The sequence below is a fragment of the Meleagris gallopavo genome, chromosome 11 (assembly GCF_000146605.3).
Source record: "Meleagris gallopavo isolate NT-WF06-2002-E0010 breed Aviagen turkey brand Nicholas breeding stock chromosome 11, Turkey_5.1, whole genome shotgun sequence".
In the NCBI taxonomy this organism is placed as follows: Eukaryota; Metazoa; Chordata; class Aves; order Galliformes; family Phasianidae; genus Meleagris; species Meleagris gallopavo.
In genome coordinates this window covers 10,853,996-10,876,327 of record NC_015021.2, presented here as the reverse complement: position 1 = coordinate 10,876,327, position 22,332 = coordinate 10,853,996, and the positions used below count along the sequence as shown (strand labels likewise).

Sequence of the window (22,332 nt, the reverse complement as noted above, 5' to 3'; positions counted from 1 at the left end):
AAGCACATGCTTTGTGTTGCCAGCAGAACAAAGATGGCTTTCATCATCAAGCCAATGGTTGCTAGAAAGCAAATTGTACATGGAAGAAACATGCTTAATAATACTGGAGGACTTCAACTAATCATCTCAAAGTATGAAAAATCTATCAGTGATTAGACAAAGGAAAGAAGGAGAGAAGGTCATTCTAATTCCTCTTGTTCACTAGCTACCAGTAATCAAACACTACAAATCAGCTTGGACCAAACTGCACTCAAAGCTCTCTTCTCTTGTTCTTCCATTTTAACCTGACCAAAACTTTCCCTGTTGGCTTAATGGTGCAAAGACAAATCAATGGTGACAGCTTGAATCACAGAGCAACACAGTCCCTTAACAAAAGCACAGATTTTTTTGCCTCACTATAAACAGTGCCAGAGAGAAGTCCTGCCCAGGAATTTTTGCAATGAAGGATTTCTAACAAGAATCAATATTCTTACCTGTTGCAAACTGAGAATGAGTGTCTTTGCACACTGGATTTTATCAATTTGCCTTGTTTTGCTCAGGGTTTCCTTAATGATATCTCCATAATCATTGTAGTACTAGGAAAAAACGTGGGGAAAAATCCTCTTTAACAGGAATTCTCACACAATATTTCAGTTTTTTTTTCTGATTACTTCTAGTTCTTCTTTTGAAAAGACAGCAGTTTAAACAAACAACAAAACCATAACAGTTTCAAATCCGGATTTCCTGTACGAGTGAAAGGCAATGTTTCTGTATAAAAATTCAAGCTGACTAGTCATCTGCACCTTGTGATAAGGGACTTCTTTATTTGTTATCTCCTGTGCTACATTTGTTATCATCTTTGTTACATCTTTTGTAACAAATATGTGGAAAAACAAACAAAAGAGCATTTCCTATTCCAAACTAAACGTTTGATGAAAGTGAGCTGTGGCTGAAAGTTATAAGAAGCAACAATGCATTGAACCCATACATTACTGAACAGATAGTTACAAACAGAAGATCCATGGTGAATTAGATGGCCATCATTCACTGAAGCCAGAAAACTGAATAAGGAATCAGTTAATAGGAAGCACTGGTTCATTCTCTGCACTGAATGAGGAATGACTGCTGAGAATCACAGCCTGCATAATCATTAAAACTTTGGGCTTAAGAATCAAAACTTTTTTTTTTTTCCAGTATTCTTTCAGCTTGATTAACCCTTCTGCATTTGCAACCATCTGTTTTCATTCCCTCTCAAATACTGTTCTATCATCTGCTACAGAAATCTTCCTAGTTTGCACTCTCAATTCAGTTTCTCTCACTCATCCCTTATTTCAAGAGAAAGAGGGAATTAAAAAAAAGAGTAGCAGCAGGTTAAGAAACTAACATGGAGTGTGATAGCTTCATCTTGAAACTGCTCCTCTGTCTTCTTTGGGATGCCTAATCCCTTATAGAGACAAGTGGGGTACACCTGGCAATCTGGTATAAGCTGAGGGACTTGGTGGACCCTGGCAGTGTCAGGAGTGCTATGTGCATGCTTACCAGCAGGTAAACGTGCAAGGAGAGTGTAAAGTGGCAGCTGTGTAGCAAGTCCTTCTGAATTCCTTTGGGACTAAATATTGCACAGAAGCAGTGTACGTTGATAAAATATTCAGGTACTGCATACCTACTTACAGCAGTACCTCACTGCACTTTTTTACTACATTCCTGTTTGAAACAATCTCTTTCCCAAGAGAAAAAAAGCCTGCTCCCCTGCTAGGCTGGAGAGCCCCAGTGAAACCGACAAACAACTGTTACTGTGGATTCTAGGAATTAATTTGAGGAGCAGGATAAGAAATTCTCTGTAAAGGTAAGCCTCTCTGAAATACTCAGCATCTTGTAGGACCAACCTTTGCCTCTAGTAAAGCCCTCCTTATGTAGGAAGGCTAGTTCAGACCTTATAGCTTCTCAGTGACAGGTGTGACTTAAAAAGGAAAAACTAGTACAGAAATCAAATAAGGCTGAGAAAGCTTTCAAGTGGTCAGTCTTTAACAACTGGACTGCAAGGGAGAGAAGCAAGTAACCTGACACTACAATCTATATTCTCTTAGCAGAACTCACAGAGCCATACCTTCATATAGTGTTTGAAGATATCAGCTGCTGCATGCATGTCCACAATGTCATAAATTATCAGCTTGCTAAAGGCAGCCAGAAGGTTTCTTCTCTTATGTAAAGCTTCTATTTTGTTAGCTTCATCCTCTTCATCTCCCTCTGAAAGCATCAACAATAAAGTTACTATAATTGCCTGTTATTTTCTAGAGCAACATGATTTAAGAGTAGCGTTCAGGAAAAAAGTAAGTTATTTAAAATGGAAGCAAGTATTGTTGCAAGAGAAGCTAAAATGAAAGATGATTACTCCTGAATGTTAGGACCTTCAAGGAATTTGGGAATTTCAGGAAGATGACACCATTCACCAAGGATGCTGTAGCCCTGAATAATACTGAACGCAATCCACGTGGAACTGAATCACTGATTTTCTTCACCCTGTGAAAGGCCACAGTGAAGAGCTGTTGAATGCTTTATGCTTAACTTCTGAAACTGAACGACAGTTGGAGACACTTCTTTAACATGACTAATCTATAAATGTTTCATATGAGAAGAACTAGAAACTGATACTTGTACTGCATGCCTTGGGTTTGTAGGTGTGAAATCCACAGCTCTAAAGCAGCAATAAACAACAGGAAATAAAATCCAGTTGTAAGCATTTAATTTCCATGTAGGACTTCACTCTGAATAAAAATGAAAACTATACACATAAAATGTGAAATACATTATCATACAGTAAAGCTGTATTACACAATTTGCAGAAGAAAATGCTATAACAGCTGTAATCATAGCAAATACCATGTGTTTGATAGAGAGCTTTTTTTTTTTTTTAAGGGGAATGTCCTAACCAGCTTGAATTTAAACAGATCTGTGTAGGGGCCAGAAGGGACACAGCATCGCTGAGACTCTCTTGCTTCACTCTTACTGTATTCTCCACAAAGCCACTGCGTATAAATCATGTGTTTTATAGTAGGAACTCTTTTACAAGCAGTGGAGTTGACTGTATGTACATGTACACCTTAATCCTCAAAACTGAAGCATCCTCTCATTTTTCTTCATTTCTTTTTGTACTTACAATATATTCTGAATACCAAAAGCTGTAAATTGTCAGACTGACTTCATGAAATTAAAAGTAATATTTGGGGATGCAGATTACACACAGAGATCTTCATTCACCTTTTTGCTGTCTTCCCAGTCCAATTACAGGATGTTAAAAAGCACTGACATAGCTCAGGAGAAAATAAACACTGTCCTCTTAAAATATGCACTTTATTTTTTATTCTGATCATTGAGCTCACAAAGTAAAATTAACTTACACTGTGCACTTCTGGTGAAGTTGTGTTTCAAAATGCATTCTTTTCTGGCTACTGTAATCCATAAAGAGATGCTCAAAAAGAGGCAAGCTAGTGGGGAGCTAGTGAGCTAGAAGACTGAAAGCATCTCAAAAGCAAGAACAAATTCTCTGAGATCTTAGTTCTATACACTACTGTCTGAAAAGATCAAAACCAGCACCTGTGTGCCATGCAAACTTATAAGTAACTGAGTTCAATGAAAATTCAGAAAATGTGCCTACAGTATGCATTCAGCAGGTGTTTCAAATTTATTATTATTATTATTATTATTATTATTATTATTATATATATTTTTTTGGACTCTCTGGAATTCCTTCTCCTGTCCAAAGCTGTTTAGGATTCAGAAAATGGGTGCCCCTGTGTATGTATTTAGGCATTTGTAATGCACAGTAGTGGCAATGAGTTATTTAAAAACAGATCTGAATGACAAATCTGTCCTTCCTCGACTGAGAGCAAATAATCTTGTCATCCTTCTGAGGAAGCAGAGATGTCTTACCTACTGCTTCTCAAAGCATGGCCACACAAGGATGCCTAAGAAATAACAAGAACACAAGCAAGCACACACAATACTTCAACTATTCTGGTCTCCAATGACTTTCAAATCAAGAATCCTGATTTTATTTTGAAAATTTCAGTATTTTGAAAATTTCAGTATTTTGAAAATAAAAAGATTAAAAAAAAAACCAACAGTTTTGTACAGATTAATAGCATGCTGTTTACAGGCTGCTCCCAGGTCTTCAGAAGTCACCTGGTCTCATGAAGTGAACTTTGTAACTACTTTTTAAGACACACAGCACTGAATGCTTCATATACACACTTACCCCTTGTCCTCCTAAAACCAAGGAAGGAATAATTTTGAGAACATTTCTGAGTAAACTGATCTGAAAGTTCTATTTTCCTCTTTCTTCTGCATCTGTGATGGAAAAAAAGCTAAGTAGAAAACTTGAAAGCTAAACGCACCCATGCTCTGGTTTTCATCATCTTGGTCAATGAAGACATGGTCCATCACAAAACTGAGAAGTTCTGACTGGAGGCCTGAGTCTGGATTGAACACCAATGGCTGAAGACCTTCACGCCCTCCAGTCATCAGCTGGTGACTAAAAATCATCAAGAGATCACAGAGCAGCATGAAGGCCTGAAAGGCAAAAGAGATACAAGAAGAGTAAGAAGCTTAAGTAAAAACCAAATACCATTTGTCTAACTTCTAGATATTCTCTCCTTTACCTCCTTTAACTAAGCTGAGTTATGTATGTTTCTGTGCTGTGAGGAGTGTTCACTAAGGGTTCCCTTAGTTCTAAAATACTACGTCTCTCATTCCTACGTAGGGAACTCTGTTTACTGATTTCCATGTCCAGGATGAACTGTACTAAATTTCCTTTTCTTCTCTGTGGGAAGAACTGTAAATCTCTTTCTACTCCAAGGACTGCATTAAAGAAAAAAAAAAAACCTCTTTTGATAAACAGTTTAAAAAGTTAAAGAAGAAGAAAACTACAACCTGCTTAGACTTTGGACACAGGTGCCATTATTTGGGATTTTTCTCTACAGTACCTGAAATTTAGGATTCATTTCAGTCATGACTTGTCTGCTGCTAATCCTAATGTTCACCTCTAAAAAAGAAAAATACACCTCTAAAAAGAAAAAGTTATGCACTGAGAGTGCTTTTTTTTTTTTTTTTTCTTTTCTCTAACCAAGATAAAGACAGCACAGGTACAGATGATGATGTATTGTAGACATGTCTGGTCAGAGATTTATTTCTCTCAGTCTAAAAAAAAATGTGGGATGTTTCACTTCTATATCTAAACTTTACACTTTCTTCTCTCCTTTAAGATGCAATCAATCTTTGCTGAGAAGAACGTATAGATTAAGGAGCAAACATACAAAAGAGAAAGTATAACACGAAGAATTCTCAAAAAATCAATAAAATTGAGGAAGAGTTCCTATACTTGCAGGACCAGACTTTTTAAAAAAGAAAATAAAAAACATCATAGATGAGTTAGGTGAGAGGGATCTCTGGAGTCTCAAGTCCAATCTACTCTGACTGGGACTCTTGCTGTCTCTATTTCTGGTTGGTCACAGCCTTGAAAACTTCCACAGAATGGTGCAAAACTTCTAAGGAACTTCTAAGAAAAGCTGATAGTATCAATGAAGAAAAAAACAAAACTTAAAAGAATAAGAGAATTAAAACACTTTAAAATATATCAAGAACAAAACCAATGCAGGAATGGTAAGAATCATTTACAATTTGTTGATGCAGAAGTAATATTAGAGCTAGCTTACGCTACAATGGTTGATATTTTCATGAAGCTAGATGCTATTTTCACATTATACTGTGTTAATAAAATATGTTCTATGTCAAGAGTAACTATTCAGAGTACTAAAAATAATTACTAAAGTTAATCTACTGGAAGACAGTGACACCTCAGAGTCCTGTAAAAATACATAAATAGGAAGATCTCTGAGCCTTGAATATTTCTATCAACTTGCAGAAGACAGTATAAAAGCCAAACAGAGCTATCTTTCAAAAACAAAAACCAGTATCTGTTAAAAAGTATTATCTTTTAAAAAACACATTACCTGTGTGCCATTTAATTAGTCTTAGCAAAATCATGGAAGTGCTGATATAAAAAAGCAATTTGCAGACAACTAAAAGATGTCAACAGACCTGATATAAATCATCAAATGTTAAAATCCGAGCAAATACACCTGCTACTGTTTATTGCAGAGACTGCAAATTATTTCAATAAGTGCTTGGATTTAATTTCTTTTATTACAATTTCTAAATACACATGACAGAAGCTTCCCAACCCACGTACGTGTGGCTTTCCAAAAATTGAACACACATAACTGAATAACTAACTTTGAGCCATAAAAAAAAAAATAATAATAATAATAATAAAAATATATATATATATGAATACCTTGCTATTATCATGTTTTGTATATGTAGCTTTGGCACACGTGTGCTCTCCTGCCCATGCAGACAGATGCATGCACGTCTAACTGCAAACAGCTTTCTGGAGAAGCACAGCAACCTATGCTATAATTTCTACATTCTTGAAAATCTAAAGAAATCCCCCTGCTGATATTTATTTAATGAAGACACTATGTAACTGGATATTTTACTATGATTTACCAAGGAGACATAACTATTTGTCAAATAACTATTTTTGCATAGTGTGAAATTAAATTTGTAGTGTAATGCAGAGTATTTTTGTAAAACATTATTTAACATTCTTTTCCTGCTAGAAAGCATACATAAGAATGACCTGAACTGCTAGAAGCCTCAATTTTCTCCAATTAGCCACCATGGGAAACAGAGACACAATAATTAGCATTTACTGCTACATTTAATGGAATTATTAGGATGACAGAATAATTAAATATTAAGCTTAGACTTTTTTCCCCAATCTACCATCAGGCATTTGACTTGTGTAGGAAGGCAGTTGCTCTAGATTCCCCAATACTCAATGCAAAGGGGAAAAAAAAAAATATCCAGAAATATACAGATTGAGTCAATCTGAGGTCTGAATCATCCTCTGAAAGTGCCTGTTTACATCTGCTAATACACTAGTTAAGAAAAGGAGTGGACTTTAATTTTAGGTGATTCAGTTAGACACCTACAGTTAAGACAGCTGAACGTGGGCCAAAGCATCTATTGTTGCATCTAAAATGAATGTGGCATTAGCTGTACTTTGAAGGTGATTTTAATAGTTCTTTTTATTGAGTGTTGGGTCAGTTTTACTTGAAGGAAAATCATGCATGCCTTCTAAGTTTGGTGCAGTGTCATCTTGAGTTTTACCACAGTTTTTAACATTCACACTTCAGTAAGAGCATGTGACAGACACTTCCTTTACCTGTTCCTTAACTGGGGTGTTGACATTTGATAGACACTGCTGGCAGACAGCCAGAAAGGATTTCACAGTTTTCCTCAATACCAGCAAGTCCTCCTGGAATAAATATTAAAAAGAGACAATATGTAAATATTAATAAAAGGCTGCTAAGAAAAAAAGCATAAGAAGGTGATAATTTCACACATTCAACCCCATGAGCTAGTAAAACAAAGAGAGGCCATGCAAATGTATGCATAATAAAACAAGTCATTAGTCTCCAGAGGAATGGCACAAGGTTTCCCTGCAATAAATACTACTAATAAAACAATACATCTCTGGGTTACAATTATCTGTATTTTATATTGGATGTAAATTATAAATGTTTTAGAAGAAAGAGATCAATACATCAAGGTCAGCCCACCTGGTGGTTTAAAAGTCATTTTGTATGTAGATAAATCAACATGAACAAAAAACATCAATGAGCAATCTCAAATTCAACAAAAACATTATCCTAACTGCCTGCAGACATGGGAAATGTGAAGGCACATGGCAGAAATTTAATGACAGGGGGAAGAAGGAAGGAGGTTTGTTGATCTAGAGAAAGGAGGATTTGTGGGTAGAAAAAATAAATATGAAAATATACATAACTTGGCACCTATTTAAATAGTTACTCTGTTCACATTAGGAGCAAATTCAACACAGAGAGGAAAACAGGAACCACAAACCACTTGGACTTATGTTAGCCTCAAGTTTTGTCAAAGAGGACCAGCTCTGTCAGCACCGACTCACAGATTCTGCTACCTCTGCATTGCTCAGTGATACCAGCAGAGCTCCTGCCCTGTCTGCCACCTGTCTGGCAGCACTTCTGATGTGTATCTGCAGCTGCTTCAAAGATCTTTTACCTCCCTGTTTTCACCAGAGATTTCATGTAGAGAAGGGATCTAAAGTACAGCCATTAATTCCCACTGAGACTGCTGGCCTGTCACTACTGCTGACATGCTGTGCATGGTATCTGCCTGGAGCTTTCAGATGGAAGACATGTCCTTCAGAACATCCAAACAAAATCTAAAGATCCCATGTAGTGCATAAGCAACATTTTCCCTGCCAAAAATTCTGATTCCTGATTTTGCTGTCTCTTCAGTCCATGTGTCTCATTTCTAGTTTTAGCTTCTTTTATTGCATCCTATTGCAAGATCTCATTATTCCTTGTTTACTGAACAGCCTTTTTGTGGTCCATATGTTCTTTCTGTACTGAATTCACAACAGAAGGCAGGTTTGCAGATGCACCTAAGCAGCCACAGGTTTCTAGATCTCTGAACCTCTTGATTTTCAATACAGTAAGAGTGGCTTTCTGATCTAGTCTCTGAAGATCTATAAGCTACATCACCCTTTTACTACTAATCATTTTTCTCTCTTAATACAGGCAAGGATCCCTTTCTGTAACTGCATTACACTACAATTACATGACCTACAAGGTACCTCTGGTCTCTTCTAAGTGACAAATCTCTAGTGATCAGCCCTCTTGCTCCCAGGCATGCCTTCTCTTTGGCTGCCTCTGAAGCTATTACATTGGGATGATTTCCCAATTTCAATTTTTATCTAATATATTAACCACTTCTTAGCTACTGAATATGAATTACATTAAGTACACACATTCAGCTGCACTGCAATGTGATATTAATGCACTACAGAAATTGGTATTACAAAATAGTGTCTTCAACAGTCAAAAATGCAACTTCCTCAAGTTTATTTGATCCTTCTAGTCTTTTTTGTTGGCCATATTTGTTCAGCCTTCTACTGTCTGTTTTCCATCAGCCATCCCAAGAGTTTCCCTAGCACTGATAGCACACTTATCAGTTTGCTGTGACACGATCATCTGGCTTACACTTTTAAATATTACTTATTTATATACTTATATATACTTATTATTAAGTATATAGATAGATTTTCTATCTATAGCAACTACTTTCTATAACATAATACCTTCCATTTAAATGCTAACGATTGAAAAGAGAAACTAAAACCTACAAAAAACCCATATAAAATTTAGAAATTAAATGTCTCCCATTTTCTTTTGTCAAAGTCTGAATAACACCTAGCATACACTATTTATTATCCTCTCTTGATAGCTCAACAAACATTCCATTTCAAAAGTACAGACATCAAAAGAAAGCCTCGCTGAACAGTGCAACAAAGCCATCTGGAACTTTCTAAAATTGGAGAAATCCCCAGACTGCTGTAGAGTGACAATGTGGTTGCTGATTTGTTTTTTTTAAAAAAAAATGGTATGGAAGAAAACAAATTATATTTTCAAGTCTTTTACCATTCTAAGGCACACAGCCAAGGTTCTTGAGGTGTGATTACAAGAGATGCTGGCTTCAGCAGAAAAGCTGGCATAAAATATGTACTGTCCTTTTGGTTGCTAGGCTAAAATCATGAAGTCACACTGCTAACTGGATTACTGAAGAGACACATGATAAAAATAACTCACTCTTGAGCTACACAACTAATATCTTAAAATGTAACTAGTACATGGAACGAGAATGAGCCACTAAGAAAATAGGACTTGAACTGATTTTGCCACCAACTGTAACTGAACAACTGTTTGCAAGACTTATCTGAAATTCTTCAGTTATTTTCTAGCTTAAAATTGAAGGTTTTTTCCCACCACTGAAGTCAATGAGAAATGCTGTAGTTCTGCTAGTTATTGTTTTTATTCTTATTTTCTTTCCTCTAAACTACTTCTGTGAAGTATTAACTTGCTTCTTCCAAACCCAACTCTTTAACAAACTTCATCATGTTCAAGAGCTGTTAGCATTCAGCTCCTCTGCAGAACACAACCCAACCTTCTGCACCTTGTGACACTTCAGCATTTTGTGCTTTCCTTCACTGTGCCCACAGTAACATGAAAAGCCTCCAAGTCACTACGTTCTTCTTTAAATCCTTTTAAAATCCTCTCTACTAATTCATCTGCCCACTAATCACTTAGCAATAGCATTTGGCTGGTCTGGCTGCAGCTCATTCAGAACTCTTTCACTTTTGACTTGCCTCTGAATGCTTGTTCTATTCTTGCTTTTTTTTTTTTTTAATTATTGTAAGACTTTGGATTCTATTCTTCTGTAGATATTTCCTTTTCACTACATATATGTACAGTGCATAACTCAATGGTCCCAGGCACTTGGTTTGTTGAATGCGTGCAGAAATCTAGCTGGAAAAAACAGTTGTATAACCCAATACTTCCCAACACTTGTTTCCCAAGATCTACACATTTTCAACTGATTTTCCTTTGAAACCACCTGAAAGGCCCCTCTTCATCTGAAGAATAGTTTTTCTCTAGGACATCACAGACTGTTCCTGCAAACAACACAGTATAAATCTCTTCCCCTCTGTGCAGTGCTGCCTACCATAAAGAGCACTGCTCTGTTTAGCAACAGCCCCCAGCCATGGCCTCAGCCTTCCCTGAGTTCCACAAGAGCAAGGCCAGTGATCAGAGTACTGGGCTGAGGATGCTTCAAGCTTTGTGCCTGTCATCCTCACCCACTGCAACCTTCCTTTTATTCATCAGAGCTTCCTGTAAGATCTTAGACACCAAGACGATCCCACTGGATGCCACTGATTTCAACAGATGTCATCCCTTTCCCTCTCACCCTGCTCCCAAGCCACCTGGAAAAAAAGTGTTTTAAAATAGCTCTGCCTCACCTCTATTCTGTCTTTAAGTTAACTGGAGGAATTGTATTCGGCAGAAAATCTGGACTTTCTTATTAGTTCAAATAACCAGTAGTTACAACTATTCCATTCAAATGTCTTGAACATTTTACACTGGTATTGCTTTTGTAAGCATGGTGACTGAAACTGCAGTGTGCAAACAGTGTAACATGGCGTGAGGGGACCTGCAGAGAGTCCTCCTGATAACGTGGTCTGGATAAACAACAGCTGATGTGGTGAGAACATGAGTGCAGCTGTGTGTGTGAACAGAGCAACCAACGTGAACTGTTCTGCAGGGGTGTTGGTCTAAAGAAAAAGATAATGCTGGGAGGAAGCTAGCAGTGAAGTCTGCTTAAAACCACCACATGAAACAGTAAGCAGGAGATTACCAAGAAACTTTGAGAAAAGGAAAGTCACCTTGAAAATAGATGTAACGGAATCACGAAACCCTGTGATTATGGAGTCACCTTGGTGTGGAACAGTGGCACCCATCGCTGCGATCACTGCCCACGCTGGTTGTGCACCCTCCCTGCCAGCAGCCTGCACTCAGCTGAAGGAATCTCACTCAGCCTGGGGTGCAACACGAAGGACCCACACCTCCAGTGCGTATATATGACTGCAGATGCTTTGCATGGCATGTGAATGTTTAACAGACTGCAGCAAGTGGCATGGATACACAGAAAGCTGGAGCACCCTCCTGTCCAACAGGGGCCATGCTTAAGTAGAGGATCTCAAGCTCCCAAAGGAAAGGCAGTGGACTTGTGCCTCCCTCTTTTTATGAGAGCAACTTTACATGTCTAAATATGTGTGTGTGTTGGGGAGAGGATTAAAATCAATTGCAAATAGTTACAGGACATTTCATGTGTTCAGAAACATTTCTCAAGTGTCTAGTTGTGGTTTACCTGCTGTATTGGTTATGCTGATCCTGGAGACGTATTTAATTGACTGCATGTTAATTATGCATCTTTAATGAATCAATAAGCTCCCACAATCCTAATTTGATTTAGATTACAAGAGTTATCAGGTTTTCCCTGCCACACATAGAAAGCCTACAGACTAGCACACCTAGCCTCATGTAGCCCAGCCAGAATCCAAGACGTGCCCAGCACCTGTAACACAGAACGTCCCTCAGAAGGCAGTGTGCTGTAGGCTTAGGCACAATGCCCATCACAGTAAACAGGACATTCCTTTTGGGAGGGAGACTGTGTATCTGGAAGAACCATCTGAATACCAGATAAATAACAACTTTATCCTACAAAAGATTCTGTTCTCAGTTGTATCCCCCTGGTTGCCACAGAATCACAGAATGGTTTGGGTTGGAAGGGACCTTAGAGATCATCTAGTTCCAATCCCCCTGAGACCAGGTTGCTCAAAGCTCCCCATCCATGTACAGCCTGACCCTGGAACAAAATTATTAACAAAATTATTTTCAATTTCGAGCTCTGCTCAAATAACTCACTTTGAAAGAGCAACAGACTAACTAGTATTTGTGAGTAGGAATTCACACAAATGATCCAGCTAGTCATGGATGAACATTTCTTATAAATCAATCTCTATCTCTGATCTCTCAGTCTGGATGCTCAAGAGGAATCTTAACAAAAAAAAAAAAAAAAGTCTTCTAAACATGAGCCTGGTAATAAAAATTCATAAAACTGTTGGGTACAAAACAAAGAAGGACTTAGATAAATTAGTTTTATAACCTATTATGAATTTCTCATTTTTGCAACAATTATAGGTTTCTCCCCACTAGCCTTTTCATCTCTACCTTCTCTTCCCTTACCACTATCCAGCTCCTACTTCCCTCCTAATAACTGTCCTATCACCTCTCCTTCCCTTGCTCCCACCCTCCTAGTAGGTATCAGTGACCCTCCTCTTTTCTTTTAGAGACAACTCACATGATCCGTATCCATACAGAAACCATGAAAATGCTCCCACTTTGTACTGTGATCTTCTGTTATTTCAAACTTGAAGGGCTTACATACCCAAAATCCTATCTAATTTTTACAGCTATTATCACTGGTCTGCTAAAGACACCACTTCAGCCTACAAAGCGTCACCTTTATGTGTCCTTAGATTATTACAGCTATAGCAAAGTATGACTAGCAAGCTGAATGGACCTGCACATTAAAATACGGTGTCAGAAATATTAAGAGCCTAGATAACTAAAAAACGCTAGTGAAATACATCATCCCTCAGTCTAATGTGTTTCCTATTAAAGTCTTTGTCTTCCCATACATCTTACTTCCAAAGTGATTCCCTTTAATGCCTGCTAACTCATAAGCCTAAATCATGCCAAACAGCCATGGGCAAAATGATCTCATAATGACTTAATGGACAGATATATTGCATCTGGGTTTGTTTTCACTGTCAACAAATGAAAATTAAAAGTTTGATAGAAAAAAATATAGAAAAAAAAAATGTTCCAAACATCAGGTTTGTAGATTTCTCTTTAACTTGTTTCTGCTGTGGGCAGGAAAATACACTTATTACTATAGATTTCATCTTTAATTTGGTGTGTTACTTCTGAAAATGTCCTAAAAGATCAGATAGAGGCCTCTAATTGAGAAACTGCTAGGGAAAGATTCTGAAAATATGAAATACAACGATCAAATTACATGTAATATTGTCTTTACTGCATTACACTTGCATGCATTTGCTTTTTATTAGTAACTGTCACTGCTAGTAACCCTATATTTAGCAACATGAAAGATGTACCTAAAGGCTAAACAAGGTAAACATACATAAATATTAAGCTATCCGTGATGTACAAACCACTGGTACTGCTTGCAATTAGATAAGCACTGTTAATTTAACCTATCTGTTCATACTAGCTCTTATATCCAAATTAAATACATTCAGCAATAAAAATGTAAAAGTCAACTAGTATCAAGTCCTGATAAAGACAAGCTTCTGCTATTCATACAGTTTATTCAGACATATGTATGATACTAAATACATCTTAAAATACTAAGCAAGTCAAAGTGCAAACATTTTCCACCAGCTTCACAGGGGTACAAAATGACTGTACACTGTGTAGAGTTGCAGAGAATTAGTTTCATCAGGTTTAATGCCTGTTAAGGTAAGTTCTGTTTCAGCAAAATTCATGTGATCAAATGTCTACTTACTTTGGAAGGGGAACCTTCAGTGATTTTCACCAGCTGCCAGAGAATAGAGTAATGCGAACACTGCAGTGCCTGAACAACTATCTGTAACACAGGCAACACAGAGTCTAAGTATGCTGCAAATAACAAACTGTATATAAAACGTATAGCATATTTTGGGGACCAAAAAAAAACCAGCTCTAAGGAAGTATTTTCTGTTTTTGTGGACATGGTTTTCCTTATTCAGCTTAGTGCAATAAGAAACTAGCTCGTTATGAGTAGAAAATTTACTGTGGTTAGCTGGGAAACAAAGCAGAAAAGGAAATTGTGCATTAGAGCACAGTAATGGGAGTAATCACAGCACAACAGAGGTACAACCCAATGCCTGCATACCCCAGGTATTTAAACATTGGTTTAAATACCTCTAAATCTTACTGCATGAATAGTACAGTCTAGAACATGTAGTCCAATTAAAAAAAAAAGAGGAGAAAATAATCATGGACAACGCAGGACACGTGTTTGTGAAGCCCACAAAAGCATCAATGTCTTCTTAAAATTTCAGTTCTATAATAGCTGCTAAAAATTCCAAAACCTTTTCAGCCTGGAGGTATTTTCAATGGTTTGTGCTTCTGTGCACAGTAAATCAAGTTTGTAACAGCTCTTAGCTGCTTCACAAATCACTTTTCGGAAGGATATTATTAAAGGTGCCAAACTATTCCTATTCAGCAAACTTGTAGTGGTCTGAGGAAAGACCATACTTTCATAGTGAGGAGAGTTAAGGTTTCAGAATCTTTTTCCTAACACCTTAGAGAAGTAATCTGGGATGTGGCAATAAGTTGGGATACAGAAGTCAGTCTCTACTATGGCTCCATCTACTTTCACCAAACTTGGCTGTGAGAAAAGCCTCAGACCTCCCAACATTTCCTTTCTGAAAAAGGCTTCTAAAAATAGATCAGAGTTACATGATTTTTTTTCTGACTAACAGCTGGCTTCCAAGAGAAATGAAAACACAGCTTAAATACTATAGCAGGCAGTCTGCAATTTAAGCTGAAATAGCATTCTGAGAGAATCTGAAATACCCTTTGCTCGGTGGTCCCTTTATTAAGAACGCTAAGAAAACAGAAGTCCAGATCATATCTACTGAAAGAACCTCACTGGAAAGGTTGGCCAGCATCCTTGCTAAGTGTTTTTTCAGTTTTCATAACCACTCATCTTACCTTCAATGCACAATAATTGCAATAATTTGAATCACAGCCAAGGTTTACAAATGATGGGTTCCTGTGTAAAAATCATGATTTATGCAGTGCCTGTCACAGCCAGGGACATGAGTTACTCCTTGCTTTAAAATGAGAAAGGTGAAGCAAGTAGCTCAAAATCACACTGAGTAAAAAAGAAACAAGATCAGGTTTTCTTCCTCCTGAAAAATGTTTAACTACAAGAATAACTTCATTTAAGGTTCCATGGCTTTCCTAAATAACTGATGCCTATCTCCATTATGAAACTCTTGTAAACACTGAGTCCCCAAACGATGCAATGTAGGTGTTGCTAACGGTACCTGTTCTGGCATAGCTCCATGTTCAATTCCAGTTCTTAGTAATCTGTAGCAGTTACTGAACAGATCCCATTTTGTGAGATCATGAGCACTAGAACAAGACATAATAAAGAGAGAGAGATTAGTTGTGTTCCCCGAAACTCCATCTTGCAACAGGAATATAGTCTGACCTGGCAGCTCAGTGAGCAGTTTGGTATTTTTGCAAAGCAGAGACAATACAGCATGCTGACAAGGCAGCTGCACAATTATTTCACACCATGTTAAAACCAGAAGTTAGGCTTTTAGATGATAGAGGAGAAGAAAATGTTTGCCACATTGGATTTTTGTCGGTAGGAGATAAACTCGATGCATACCACGCAGCTTTAAATGTTACTTAAGGGTAGCTACAAGCTCCTTCTCAGTGTTGCCCTCTAAGTCATTTTTCCTGTTGTGTTCTAAACATTGACAGAATTTCAGAAGGCACTTCTCTGGCATGGCAGCACAGACTATGGCCAAACTGCAGTTACACTGAATGACTAATCGCTCAACAGTTACATAATCTTCTGTCTTATCATTTGGCAAATAATTGCATATGTTATCACTAGATATTGAACATCCTGAAATATCCAAACCAAGAGCAATATATATGTCATCAAGACTGAGGTCGTGTTAACCATTCCTTCCACTCAGCATTTCGTATTTCAGCTGTACCAACCTGATTTGCTGGGAAGAAAAATACAGATGAGATTAGCAACAGAAGTTTTAGCCTTACACACCTCAACAGCTGGTGTTACAGGTTCGTAGTAAAAAACTGAGAAATGCTAAAAGAAACATACGGTAACCTAGAGAATTATTTTTCACAACAAATTTAGGATTTGCAGTAGAGAGAAACTGAGAAAATTTGAAACCATCTATAAAATGTTTATAAAAGAGCAATCCCCTCAAAACAATAAAAAGACAGCTCGATAATTAAAATACTCACCTTGAAGAAGGGATGCTCTGACTGAACTGGCAAGTCTAAAGTAGATAAAGCAGCCTCACTCATCTGTCTCCCTTTCATTCCCATACTTTGATCAATAAGATATGCTCACTTTTCCTATCCTCTGCTTTTGCCCTGTGTTGGAGCTGCCTGACTTTTTTTTAAATAATTAACTACCCTGCTCAGTGAGAAAGAGTATTTCCCTGGTTCTGAGATGAACTGAGGCTGAACCAGGAGCTTCAAGATCCTGTTGAGAACCAAGTATGAAATCCTTTCCCAGTCTGGACTGTGTTGGTCCCACAACACGGAAAACCTCCGCGATAAAAAGTTTCACTGAAATCTTAACACTTATGTCTTTCAACTGAGAATAAGTGAAGTACGCCCAGTACGCACTCTAGAGTTGTGCCATTAAGCCACGGTGCACCTTAATTTCTACTTAATATCCACGAGTAGAAGGAAAACAATAGGAAAATCTAAAGCAAAGCAAAACAACACCTTCCCCCCCCAAAAATGAAGGAGCGAAAATACACTCCCCACCTAGATTTTGGAGTGTCTTGGAAGTAAGGAAACAAAATGTTTTACGGACAAATTATAGGCTGTCAGGGAACTGCCTCTCACTAGTGCTATTAAGCACAACGATTCTGCTTCAGCAAATCACAAGGCTGCTTGTAAAGCAGAGTTGTACCTCCTTAATTACAATATTGTAATTAAAGCAGTAAAATCTCCTTGGCCTGCAGAGGCAGGTATCTGAATAGATTATTCTACAGAGAATATGAAAGAAAAACTGGTGCTGTGTCTGCCTTTTATTGCAGAGCCCTTCATGTCAGGGACTGGTGGCAGCAAGCACCCCTCACTGCCTTGACAGCTGGGGGCACCTCAGCTTTTTGCTCAGAGCCTGGCCTCTTGAGAAACTTTCCAGCTTCCAAAGCTGAAAAGTACTAGCTAATAGAGAAACTTCCTGAACAGAAAGCTTCCACATTAAATTTAGGCATATTCTAGTTCATTTTTCTGTTTTGAACTATTCAGAAATTAAAACTATAGCAAAGAAGATACAGTGGACACAACCCCATCCTTCACAGAGTTCAGACTGTGCAACTTAGAGACTTCAAGAACGAAAAGTCATATGACACAGCCTTTTCCCTACCTTCATCTTCATGGAGTACAGAAAGCAAGGCCCAACACCTCAAAGGAGGTTTCTTTCCATCTCTACGGTAGCACTGCCTACTGGGGCATACTTCTACTAGAAAGTAGTCAGATGAAGTGAGGGAATCATTTCCACAGCGTTTCCAAAAGTGTGGAAAGAAACAGCCTACAAAATTTCCTGTTAGATAAGGTGATCTGCCCACCCTCAGGCCTGCACTCTTTTTAGAGCAGCAGAAAGCAAAAGAAGCAATACCTTGGGTTACCAACAGCTCTGCAAGATGCAGGTCTTACTTCTCTAAGTGAGAATTAAGAAATCAATCATTTCTTCTCTTTCTAGAGATAATGAACTTCTGAATAATATAGTCTGAAGGAATCTGATATGACATATAGTCCAACTACAGGAAAGTTACTATAGTCATTGCCTGGCATATTTTATAAAGTCCACATGGGGCAGGAAGGAATCAAATTCTGTATTATATTTGAGGACTACTGGGCAGTGATACCAACAATCCTCATTTCTAAATGTGAAACAGTGTTCTGTGCACAGGAAAGCATGAAAAGAGCACACCCAGAGGAACGGAGCTGATGTCTCAGTTTCATGCATCTTGTGTGGAATTACCTGGAGCAATTCAGTAAAATGCTGATATAAAAATTGCTACAGCACTCATGTATGAAGTGTAAAAGCTCAGCTGAATTAAGCCAGAGTGGGAATGGGAAGATTGTGTCCTTACATGAAAACACAGAAAGAAATGCCTTGAACATCAGTGAGACCCTGGCAAAGAAAAGAGACTTAGATATTTACCCTAGGTGTCCTATTCAGAAATCCTCAAAAATTTGTTATTCCATTTTGAAAACTTGAAAGGGAACATTGTAACAATGAATTTTATTTGTACTGAAATGCTAATATCCTTCCTTGATGGAAAGCTATCAATTAAAAAGCGTGCTGCAAGCCTCTCATCAAGTAGTTTTCCAGCCCTTCCAAAACATCCATCTCCCATTGCATGTTTCACTGTTCCAGCATGCAGATGATTTCTAGTACTGTGATTAACTTCACTAACAAACTTGATTTGCATTAGTTTAAGTGGAAGAAAATTGGGCAGCAAGTGTGATCTACAGAACATCTCCTCTGATCTTCTAAGCTTTTTAAGCTTATTCATTCCCACATGATAATGCACAATAAATTGACCCTCTCAGAAAGGGGATTAGCTCAGACTTGGGAAATCTCAGTACAGAAGCTTTTTTTGGTCTGGAAGGCTTTTCTGATAATCCCTGCCACGGTTTTTCCCACTTGCTGGGTTTCTTTCTCCCAGAATATGAAGAAGCAGCAACGATGAAGGAAACAAAAGGTACATTTCTCTCACTGGAAGAAGAGAGGGACTTGTTTCTATTGAAATCCTCACCAAATGTTTTGCTTTGTCAGTGCAGTTTTACAAGACCTGAAGGGTATCTCAGTTGTTAGCTGATGATGGATAACGACAGTATCAGGCAAGAGCTATCAAGATGAGAAAACTCAATGCAAGTTCTGAATTAAAGATCTTAGCCTCATAACTGAAGCTCTGACAAAAAGCTTAAGATTTGTGTTGTTTTCTTCAGTGTGTACTACAGCTTTCACCAGTCCTCTCAGGGATGGCAGAAGTGGCTCCACTGTGTTACCAGGGAGACCAAAAATCTAATTTGCACATCAGCCTGCTGCATTATAGAAATTAGTAACGATTTAATGATCACTGTAGGACTCCTGTTGAATGGAAACGACGAGCAGATATTTCCAAATCATCTCATATAGTGATTCAATACAGGACTCAGAACAGCTGAATACTAAGCAGAGAAAGAAAACCAGAACTGCAAATCCAAATATACTAGTGTAAAAGATGTGGCAGAAGCAAGATCCTCTCTAACACTGTGATAAGGAAGAAATTCCTTCTGGCTCTCAGTCATCTGCATACAAAGCTTTCCTACATGCTGATCAGAAGCAATTACTTCCTACAGCTGGTAACATGAGGAAGATTAGGTCTTTGTTGCTATACAGCAAAATCCAGACAACTGAAGTCAAGTTTCCCAGATTTCTCTACAAGTCATTAGGGTGCCAATATGTCCAACTGAGAGCAGCAGAACCCTGGGAAGATGCTGGCTGGTTCCAGCGGTCTTGTTCACTCTGCACTACAACTCAGATAGTTAAAACTTCATAAGTCATGCAGGAGAGTATGACTTCTGTAGTAGAACACTCATTTAGTGCAAAGGAGGCTATGCCATTTGCAAATTAAATCTGTAAAATAGTCATTAACTAACCAATAACACTGATGAATCCAAAGAGCAGTTTGGATGGCACTGAGAAGTGCCACCAGCCATTCATCAAACTCTGTTTCTCATTTTAGACCGTAAGTGTTTTCATTTGTTAACACCAGATCTCAACTGATACTTGTTGAAGTGACCATAAATTTTCAAGGGAAAAGACACATACTTGTGAAAAGAGGTTAATCTCTTCAGTGTGGAGAGCACGTTGTATATGTCGTCATCATCAGCTTCTTCTCCCTGAAAATGAAAGAAAATCCATGAAGGCAGTTCAGCAAACCAACGGAGAGAACATTACTTCAGTAGTAAGGGAAGGAACAGATTTCTTTTAGGTTTTGTGTTGATCACGAAACACGGTCCAAATTTTACAATGAATTTTATCTACATTCTATAGTAATACTTAAATAACTGCTGCATTAGGAAATCAGCAAGATCATCCAAAAATATGCAGCAGTATTACAACATTAATACTCAAGCAAGCATTTTCCAGTAATAGAAACCATTTCCAAGACAAAAAGCCTAGTTTTATCCTACTTTACAGAAAGGACTGAACTGCAGTTTAACCACAAGCTACAGAATGTGCCACGAGAACACAGCCAGACGTTTGTCTGCAGATGTCAACAGCAAGTATTCTCAAGTGATCAGTGGGAAAATTCCTTTGTTTTCTTATCCTTCATTGCTGTTCGCTATACTGCGTGACAACCATGTTGCATAGAATGACATACATTCAGCACTGGATGGAAGGTTTTTTCTTCTGTTATTTGTGTTTAAGGTTGACATTTTAAAATATCATTATTCCAATGTTAAATAGAAAATCAAGTGGAATTAAGGTACTTCTGAAACTTAATTTTTCCAGCAATTTTCTGAAAGAGTAAATCCACTTAGAGCTATTTTTCTCCACTTTGTTTTGAACAATCAATTTCTTTCCAGCTATAGGCCCAACATTAAATCATCTCCCTGCTTTTAGATGCAAGTGGCAGTCAATGTTTCTTATTATCAACCTAGTGGGAAGCCATAAAACAATGTTATACTTGCTTGAATACAAGCATACAAATTTGCAAATAAAAAAATCTCTCTGAAATGAGGAAATAACTTAGCTAAAATCAATCATTCTGCAACGAATTATTCGGTAGAGAATATCACAGAGGCCAAAGTTTTTTTTCTCCCTTGATTAATCTCATTTTTGTCTTCACATCTTTCTCAGTGTCATACATATATTTTTATTTTTATTTACTCTGCAAATAAAAAATTACTGTTTTTATTTACTCTTAAATGATCAGCCAGTATGCATGAGCCATATTACTTAAAGACAGAAGAAGATTTAATTTAATTTATTTAATACAGAGCTCTAAATCAGAGACTGTAGCTTAACTTTCTATAAAAGTACATCACAAGTAAGTGCATCTGCCACAATGCACGACTTTATGAAGTGCAGGAAAAGATCTATGCAGACCCTAAGTTACTTTTAAAAATCAAGAGAATTACAACAAATTAAGTGGTGCTACACAAAATTAAATTTACATAAAACAAGAAAAATAAACCAGATTTCGGTCCTTATTCAATGCATTCTGTCTTGTGCACGCATATCATGTAAGTAAATCCCAGGTATCTCCAGGCTTCAGTTTTGTATCTTTATTTCCTTCTTTCCAGAGCTGTTTCAATATGCCATGATAAATATTTGACTAAACCCTCTCTTCCATTCAAGACATGATCCAATTTTCATTCTGCAGTCAGCAAATCCATCTGGGACTACTGGAATTACCCCAAGCACTAATGCAAATGCACTTTTCTTTGCATTTTTTCCTCAGCTTTCATCAAATTCATTTCACGTGTGAATTGTTTAAATAATATACTAAATTTTCAGAAGCAGGACTGTACCAGAGTCTTTGTTTTACAGCATCAGATTTAATGCTAGTCTAGGGGATTTTCTACATGGAGAAAGGGCTCCAAATAATTATGATAGAATTGCTGCTGCATTCCCTCTTCACATGGATAATTTCATGACTTAGTAATAATGTTTTTGTGCAGTCTATCATAGTGTGTTTTAGGTAGTCTAACTGAATTCATTTTAAGGAAACAAACCTCCTGCAGCAGATCCTCTACAGAATGGTTGAATCGATCCACAAATTCATCAATAAGTTGGCTGTGTGCTATGTCAACTCTGTTCTGGATGGTATATTCTTCACTACAGAGTATGCTGTAGGTTTTGCTGCAGGCTTCAAGAACATCCGATTCCACATGCTTTTCCACAACAAACTTAATTTGTTTCAGTAAGGCATCCAGATGCTGTAGATCAGAAAAGAAGTTCAGCTTTTACCTTGTCAAACAATAAGTCTCAAAA

At 37.6% G+C, this 22,332-nt stretch overlaps 1 protein-coding gene across 1 annotated transcript in view; it reads right to left on the bottom strand.

The window, feature by feature from the left end:
* LOC100547687 (cohesin subunit SA-1) overlaps positions 1 to 22,332 on the bottom strand; it is a 45,129-nt gene that overhangs the window by 17,271 nt on the left and 5,526 nt on the right. Inside the window, exons 2-9 of the mRNA XM_019618871.1 lie at positions 22,074 to 22,305; positions 20,161 to 20,231; positions 15,605 to 15,692; positions 14,074 to 14,154; positions 7,268 to 7,360; positions 4,374 to 4,548; positions 2,087 to 2,226; positions 474 to 575 (exon numbers count right to left, since the gene is read on the bottom strand). Of these exons, the coding sequence (XP_019474416.1) occupies positions 474 to 575; positions 2,087 to 2,226; positions 4,374 to 4,548; positions 7,268 to 7,360; positions 14,074 to 14,154; positions 15,605 to 15,692; positions 20,161 to 20,231; positions 22,074 to 22,305 (982 nt within the window). The remainder of the gene's footprint in view (positions 1 to 473; positions 576 to 2,086; positions 2,227 to 4,373; positions 4,549 to 7,267; positions 7,361 to 14,073; positions 14,155 to 15,604; positions 15,693 to 20,160; positions 20,232 to 22,073; positions 22,306 to 22,332) is intronic.